Raw genomic sequence first — 9,005 nt, 5'->3', positions numbered from 1 at the left:
CTGTCCGAGACCAGCAGAGCCGAGTCATCCACGAACAGGAAGAAGTTGCAATCACAAGCTTATGTCACAAGCTGATGTCATGTCGGGTGTGATCATTTATATACCCTAGTAAAAAAATCCTATAGGATTCTTATAGGAATTGCATAATGCGATTATGTTGGAACATTAGAACATGGCGGCACTTCTCCATTGAACTCAATGGACGTGGTTGCCCTGTTCTTTTCTGTCACCCTATTACTTTGAATAGTGACCTCAAGCTCGATAGGATATTTGAACAAAATTAGAGGTTAAGAAAGACAGGTTATACAATTCTCAATTATTCCACACAAGCATGGGTGTTATATCAAATCCTAAAACTGATGTGAACTAGAACCCTAAAAGAAACTCACAAATGGCATAATACTGTAGTCTGTAGGCCTACAATCAACATTTAGCCAGGTTTTATTTCTCCCCCATAGGCTACTGTAGGCCTACAAGCAACATGTAGCCGGTTGTGGTTGAAGCATGGGTAGAAGGGCATGGATAGGCACGCACTGGCGACAACTGGAACTGAATGATCCATTGGACCAATATTTGCACAGCAATTTCCGGATCATGGAACTTCTTTTCAGTTCCCGGAAGTCAGCAGTAGGCTAAACACTACAGCACAGTAGAGTTAGCAGCAGATGTGGTGCGCTTTAAAGGTAAGAGTACGTTTAAAGCAATGAACAACAACAATACGCTCATTAACCATAGGTAGCCTAACGTTTGCTTAAAATGTCAACAACATAGTAACTACTACCGCAACATTTTAACAACACAAATCTGGTCCCTGGCAGGGTGGCACCAATTTTTTTTAGATCGAGGAGTCGTGGACAAATACATATTAATTTGGGGATCCTTGACATGAAAGTATTTGAGAACATTTATTTTAAACCAGTGTTTAAACTAAATGTTCAACATTTAGGAAGCAAGCCCAAACACAATATCAATATTTACAAGCGACTTTATAGAAAAACAAGCCCAAAGTCACTTACTGTAGGCAGACATGGCAACACTGGACTGGGGTTGCCCCCATCATGTCTTTGGGTCTATTTGATGTTGTCAACTTGGCATAGCCAATTTCATACATGCATTAGGAGGCACAGCTTGCCCCTAGCCTACCCATATTACTCGTATCACTCCGATGAACAGCAGTGGCCAATGTGGTATCTGTGGGTGTGACGATCAAGTACAGTCTTGACTCCACTCTGGGTTTAGTCTTCTATGGCCAGCTCTCCTGGGGTTACTCTGAGTTAGAGACTAGAATCAGAATCAGAATCAGGTTTATTGTCACATCACAGGTTTACAAGGTAAAAAAGTGGGTGAAATTCGTTTTTGTACATCATTCCCATCGCAACGTTAATTTCCATAGAAAGAAGAGGGGGGGGGGGGGGGGAGAAGAGGGGTGGGGGGCAAGTGGGGAGGCGATCAGACAAGAGAACAACAGAAGGACCAATCCTGCAAACTTTGGAAGCCAATGTTAGCCAATCAGGATGGAATATGAAAAATCAGACAGATCCGCCTTGATCACATGACTATAGAGATACTGTGTACTGATTTGTGTGATGTTTGGACAAAATCTGTAGGAGTATTACAGGCTAATTCTGAAAAGGTCAGTGCAGAGGTTCTGCTGGGATCCAGGGAAGAAGAACAGTGGGATGCTGTTGCCAGTGACAGAAACAGCACAAGACAGAAGAGAGGGTTATGAGGTTTCACCTCTGCTGAAGTATCAAACCCCAGCGCCTTACCTCTTCCAAGTTGTCAAAGAACAATCCAACATTTTCAAAACTGAAACCACACTAGCATGCCAGGTTTGTTACCTCAGGTGCCTCTTAAGGAAACCAGCAAACCAATCTCCTCCTACCATCTCTTTCTCAGCCACGTTGTCACAGTAACTTTATTGCTCATTGCTTAAGTGCATGCCAGCTTGCAGACCTCAACATGGCCAAAGTAGATATCAGAAGCATGGATCACATAGTCAGCCAGCTGCTTTTCCTGTTCTTTGCCGAACACCATCGTGCTCTTCATGCACCCTACTGGCACAGATGAGCTAACTGACAATATCTCACTAAAGTGTGGCAGTTTATGTTAAAGACTTAAGCTGTTTTGTTTTTGTTTTATTTTGTGCTCCAGTTTGACCTGCCTGACTACTCTGAGCATTACGTCAGCTGAAGTCTGTAGTCTGGGCTCTTTATATATTTCTGTCAAAGATCCAGCCCATATGATATTGCTATGTAAAAAGACAGAAAGGAACAGAAAAGTAACAGCCTAATGCACATGTAATCCACCTACAATTTTCTTGTACTGAACACTAGCCAAGGGTTCATCATCTATCTATGAACTGAACTCACTCAGATCAAAATACACCTTCATTGCCAAAATTCAGCCAGACCTTTACTGTGGCGGATATACACAATTACGCCTGTATTTATGCCCACAAAGAGAGCGTGTCAACCCTTTCCAACTTTCTTTAATGTCCTCAATAGAGATTTTTTGTTGTTGTTGCTAATATTGTAGCCAGCGATCACGTGTCAAACTAAACTATAGCTCTCCCTTTAGAGTTTTAAATTCAAAGACAACCTAATAGCATGGAAGTACCTTTTTAATGTACTGTTTGGTATGAACAATTCAGGGGGAATTCTGGGGGATTACAGGTGTAGGGATGGTTATTATTATTGATTCAGATTACCTGAATGGGATAGCAGGGGTGTGCCACATTAGCTTGCTTGAATTGCTTGAATTCTGGGACTATATAAATGTGCACAAATAGGCCTTAAAGTCCCGTATGGACGTATTGATTTATATACGTACATGATTTCTTTACGGATTTAAACTAACTATACCTGGAGTAGACATGAAAAACCCTCATCTCAATTTAATGATGCATGGCTTATTTACGAAATAACCAAACAGATTTTCTCTGACCCCGAAACAGAAAATGATGATACGAACTTTGCTGAACAGTGGGAAGCAAGATATAAGCAGTGTGACAACCAGCCCCGTTACCTGTACTAAATGGAATTACATTAAAAAAAAAGAGAAAATAAATCCTTGATTTTTTTCTTCTGGGTGCCTAGACAACTTCAACTCTTTGTTCACTTGTCTCTCAAAAAAGTCCATATACAGTCTCCAATAGGTTCAGAACGCTGCAGCCCATCTTTTAACTGGTTAAAAAAAATATTGATATCACACCTATTTTAGCATCCCTGCACTGGCTGCCAATTGAGTTTATAATTCATTTTAAAATCTTACTCACTTCATGTAAGGCCAGGCTGGGTCTTTCCCCAGCCTATATCTTGGACCTACTGTGCCAGCACGTAGACTGAGATCCTCGAACAAAGCACTCCTGGACATTCCAAAATGTCGGTTAAAAACAATAGGAGGCAAGGCCTTTGCTATCAGAGCCCCTACTCTTTGGAATGCCCTGCCCCTGGAGATCAAGCTCGCTGAGTCCGTCTCCCGTTTTAAATCCCTTCTTAAAACTCACTTCTATAGATTAGTTTTTAATCCCCATTTCTCCTGATTCTGATCTATCTGCACTGGTCTTTCACTAGTATGAAAGTAGTATACACTCATTTATCTGCATTGTTTTCTGCATTTTTTTTAAAATCCATTTTTTAAGGTGCTGTATAAATAAAGTTTTATTATTAATATTGATTATTATTTCATGGTCAGTGTAAATCCATCGTCAGGATAAATGTCTTTGCTGTGTTTATGATAATTTGAGGGTGGAACCAGTCCCTGAGGTAAGGTTGTTGCCTCAGGCTAAAACTTGACATAAAGAAGACAGCATGACCGAACACAGGATACATGCAAATCACTTCCGTACAAGGGATATATGCAAATCACTTCACTTGTGCGCGGTATGATGATTGATTACAATTCAACTTTCACACACATACTGACAGCAGGCAGTGTCAGAAACTGTAAGCTCTGTGATGAACCTTTTTAAGCTTTAAATCTGCTCTTCAAAAATAAAAACACAATGGAACACTGCTTCCACATTTTAGCATATGTTTTGTGAGATAGCGTATTGACCTTGACTGACCACTGGCCTACAAAACCTCCTGGAAAGGAGTGTGCTCTCATTCCTGATTGGATGCCTTGAACCAGTGGAGAATTTGCATACAGCGGGTTGTAACATAAGCTACAGCGCAAGCCTAACCACCCACGCCACATCAGTTCAGAAGAATTCAACACGGAACAACAGGTAGGTTATTGTTACTATTAATATATTTATTTACAGTAAGGTATGTTCTTGTGAATGTTCATGCAAAAATGTTTGTAAATCCATCTATTGCATTGTTTTGTAAAGATGTCAAAGACAAGTTAAGAAATCTAAATTACATATCTAGAGAATACACTTGAGTTCCAGAAAGTTATGCTGAATGATTTACAGTAAATTAAATCAATCATCTAAACCAAACCATTTTCTAATAAAATCTATGTAATCCATTTTTTAAATGTGTGTGTGTGTGTGTGTGTGTGTGTGTGTGTGTGTGTGTGTGTGTGTGTGTGTGTGTGTGTGTGTGTGTGTGTGTGTGTGTGTGTGTGTGTGTGTGTGTGTGTGTGTGTGTGTGTGTGTGTGTGTGTGTGTGTGTGTGTGTATATATATATATATGTATGTAGTGACAATGTGTAATTGTATTATTTCTTTATACAAAGGTGCCTGGCCTCAGAAAGTAACTTGACTGGAATGGAGGAATCTGATATAGCACCAGAATTGGACATTTGTTACAACATAAAGAAGCCTTATAATGGTGTCCCACCTGCAGTCCTTGGAATGACAATAAACCAAATCTCACAAACTAGTCTGTATAATAACGCAGCAGTACCAAGCCAGTGCAGAGATGTTGAAGACTTTTCTCAAAGCAGAAATAAAGGTGAACATGCTCAGTATGGGCCACATATTGACAGAGGACTTCATAACCCGTTCACTCATGCTCTGTGGCATGTAGACCCAGCAGCACAGCACAGAAACCCCCCACCAGGAGGAATGAGTCCTAACTCAATACACTTTCAACTACACCCCACTAAAGACCATCATGCTTTTGCTGCTGCAAGGCCACGAGAGCAGGGTACGAGAGGGCATTGCAGCTGTGGTGATTGTGGCCCAAACCAGTGTACCCCAAGAGAGCTGGCCAGGAGAGACACAACTAGGTGCAGTAAATGAGCAGACTAAGCTGGACACTTTATTTTGGAGGAATGACACATAAAAAGTATGTATATTTTTTATTTTAAAGATATTGTATACAAAGCTCATCTATCCATTTCTTAATACTCAGGCTTGAGAGAGAGGTGGAGGAACTGGAGCCACCCTTGCCACTGAGATCTGATATGGAATGGCAACAATACAGCCCCACTCCTCCCCACCACCACCACTACATGCACCCATACAGTAAGGAAAATAGCCTTTGTGTTTGATTATTTAGAGATGGCAAATGAGTAAGGAGTTTTTGCAGGGACTGACTGAGGCACTAGGCAATATACTCGCACAGCTACTCATTGCAAACACAGTCTCCATGCTGGTGACTGTGAAACTGTAGTGCAACAGTTAGAGATTAGAAAGAATACTCATTAATCACTTAAACCCTATATACTTCGTTTACCGGGGTCCCCTAGGGCTCTAAATTAGGTCCCCTCATTTTTTCCATCTACTCCAAATTTCTTCTGCACAAATGCTGATCTACAAGCTCACAACGCGTCAACAGAGAGAATAGTTAGTCAATAGCACTTCACTCACTTACCATGAAATGACTACCTTGAGAATATGCACACATTCATTCTTACACTGTTTCCACAGACTATCTTCATGGCAGGGAATGGGATGTCAGGTATTACCACTCTGCAGGGAAGGGTCAGTGCAGAGATAGTATGTGCTACATTAATCCAGGCTATGGGAACCCACCCCATTCATATCACCTCCCTACTCCCTGTCAAGATGCTAGGCCATGGCCTGACTTGCAAAATTGGTAAATACACACTGGAATGTAAACAACACTAACACAAGTCTTATTTGCATTTTACCTTAACTGTACTGAACTCAAAAGGAATAGCTTGGTTGATTCTTCCATTTCATATTTTTCATCTCTCTTCCAGGGATCCACCTCATAGCAAGTTAATGAGTGAAGTCTTGCCTAGAGCCAACAACTCAAGCCAACTTTTCAACATTACCGTTAATGAGCCACAGTTCTCCGTAGCCCCTGTAGAGGGCGTGTCTCAGTTTAGTGTGATGAACCTGTGTATGCAAGGTATGACCGGCCCACCAGGAGCAGGGGCTAATTCAGATCCACATGAAAAGAGGAAAACTATCAGTCTACCTGATGAATGCCGTGAGTTGCCCTCTTTTATCACTTTTTGTCTGGAAATTTTCAATGCTTTACCCTAATCACGCAAATCCGCCTCCTAGCCCAGTGGTTTTAAAGTGGGATTCAGACCAGGGACTACAGGGGTCCTTGGGAGATCCAGGGAGTTGCCAGCCAAATGAGTGTAGTGGTTTAATGTCAATATAATTCCGTTAACCACTTAAAATAACTTTAGCGCTGTTTTCTTATCTAATTTTCCCCTTTTTCTCCTTTGTCTTTTTCTCATTTATATTTTAATATGTTCAAAATATATAAAAAAAAAAATTTTTTTTAAACCCTGAAGCTTACTTGGTTTACCTGGAGTCCTTCAGGGCTCTATACTAGTAAACTTAGTAAAAAATACATATTTTCCCTGGAAATAGCTCGACAAGCTCAAGCTTGTAAATCTGCTATTTTCTGCAAAGGTTTTCCGCAGAATACGGATGCTAGGGTCTAAGTGGTTAAAATGTTACAGTACTTTTTTTTTTATATCAACGCTATAAATCTATTTCTCATGTACAATAATTTACCCCAAAAATCATCATTTCATATCAGGTCCCCTTGGACAAAATCATTTTAAATTGGGGCCCATGGCCTAATCAAAGTCAATTTGGCGATCCATGACAGTTTGAAACACCCTGATCTAGCCCACACCTGAAAATTGAGCTTACTGTACCCTTCCAAAGATCCTTCAGTTCAAAGCTTCTTGTACCTGTGAGACATTTACTGAACTCTTAATATCAAGGACTGCTTAATCTGTGGTAGGGAGTGCCATAAAACAGTTAATGCCTAGAATATTTGTTATCTCTGAAATTAAGGTTGGGCTTGCATAAACTAGTTGTCACACATTTGGAGAGAGAAAGACAAAATATTGGATTCATTCTTTATGCTATTTATTTTAGGAAACATATTTGTGACTTATTCTACGGAAATAGTCTCAGAAATGGTTCCTTTTGCAGAATTTCTTTCAAAGCAAGGATTTCGACCAGCAGTGAGTTACTACAACATACTACAAATATTATATTCATTGACATTCTAAGAGGAGCAGTAACAGTCTACTTAAGCCCCTGGGCCTGTCTGTTTCCACAGATTGACATATTCGATAACGCCATTAGACGTATGGATGTCAACAAATGGATGGACAGCTATCTAAAAGATGTAAGTATACTGCACAGATCGGCCTGGTGGAGTTATGTGCTCCACAGAGTACCCTTTTTTGGTAATTATTATTTCTTAATCTTTGTCAGCAGTTTTGTTAAAGTGGACCTCTATATGTAATGTAGAGTGGTTCAGTCAAACAAGATTGAATGTGTACAAATATCTCACAAATAAATAAACACCTAGCAATCACTGGATAGATTATAAATTAATTTCAGATGATGTTTATTTTTCCTAAATGTTTACCAAACCTTTGTTCCAATGTTAAATATTCTGTGGTGTGTGATCCTGTTGTTTTGTTACAGCAATCTGTCCTCGTTATCTTTGCCATCAGTCCCCAGTATAAGCTGGACATTGAAGGATCTGGACAGGACAAACATGGTCTACACACCAAATACATCTACTCGATGGTAAGAAACAATAATATATATTACAGATTACAGATTTGGTGACAGTTAATATGTGCTTTGGAATATACAACGCACAGTGCTAATTGATCCATTTAAAATAATGAACACTGAGGATTTTACTGTGCGTTTTGGCCAGATGCAGAATGAGTTCATTCAACAAGGGAGCTTGAACTTCAGATTTGTTCCTGTTCTCTTCCTCAATGCAACTCAGGTGAGAGAAGCCAAAAATGGTGCAGTGCCAGAAAATTGTCTCCCTGTCTACTGCACCACCACCATAGTGTCATTTACTTGTTTATTACCTACATTCCCTCCTTCTCACCCCCACTTTCTCTTGCACATTCACCCCTTGCAGAGGCACGTTCCAGGCTGGCTCCAGAACACGCGTGTGTACCGCTGGCCCCAGGACAGGGAGGATCTGTTACTCAGACTACTGGGAGAGGAGAGATACATCGCCCCACCTGTACCCATGGAGCTCACCCTCATTATCAGACCTGTGGCCTCTAATGCTGCAAATACACTGTAAAAAAAGTGTTGATTTGAATGTACAAATCACCATCAGAGATCCAGATGGATAAATTAGCATGAGTATTTTACTGTGTAGCCTACAATACACTGACCACACAGTGTCTGGGTTTGTGTATGTAAATGTATGTGTGCTTGTTTGGTATTGAGTATTAACTGTTACTACTTGTATGTGCCTTTGAGTCTGTTTATAATTCTACTCATTTGTGTGTCTTTGTGCATGCATGTGTGTGAGTGACAGAAAGCCATATTTGTGTGGTTTGGTCAGGTGTGAAAGCTGATACAGAAGGTGTGTGTGGAAAACAAACAACAGATTTTTGCGGCATCCCATTATGCACCTCAAAAAATGACATCATCACCTTATCTGAGTCAGTGATTCATGTACTAAACTCTGAGTAAACTGTGCTGTCAGCAGTTTTTTGGGGGGCATTTGGCCCTATCTGCAAATGTTGGAAGGCAATTAAAGCCAATCAGAATGGAATTTGAATGATACATGTTTATCACATTACTCCAGTCTAGAGATAATGTGTACCGATTTGTGTGAGTTCTT

The 9,005-nt window shown here is 40.3% G+C and overlaps 1 protein-coding gene across 1 annotated transcript; it reads left to right on the top strand.

Annotated features, from left to right (window-relative positions):
• Positions 1–4,213: 4,213 nt before the first annotated feature.
• On the top strand, positions 4,214–8,456 carry LOC311036056 (uncharacterized protein; the record flags this gene model as incomplete). Its single annotated transcript, XM_084044581.1, has 10 exons — positions 4,214–4,231; positions 4,687–5,181; positions 5,307–5,419; positions 5,825–5,993; positions 6,121–6,353; positions 7,268–7,356; positions 7,455–7,523; positions 7,829–7,933; positions 8,070–8,144; positions 8,286–8,456. The coding sequence occupies exons 2-10, from the start codon at positions 4,718–4,720 to the stop codon at positions 8,454–8,456; spliced, it is 1,488 nt and encodes a 495-aa protein (XP_083900707.1). The 5' UTR covers positions 4,214–4,231; positions 4,687–4,717.
• Between the last annotated feature and the right edge of the window lie 549 nt (positions 8,457–9,005).

Source organism: Gymnoscopelus microlampas, assembly GCF_963454915.1.
Source record: "Gymnoscopelus microlampas genome assembly, chromosome: 20".
NCBI lineage: Eukaryota > Metazoa > Chordata > Actinopteri > Myctophiformes > Myctophidae > Gymnoscopelus > Gymnoscopelus microlampas.
This window is presented reverse-complemented; position numbering and strand designations above follow the sequence as displayed.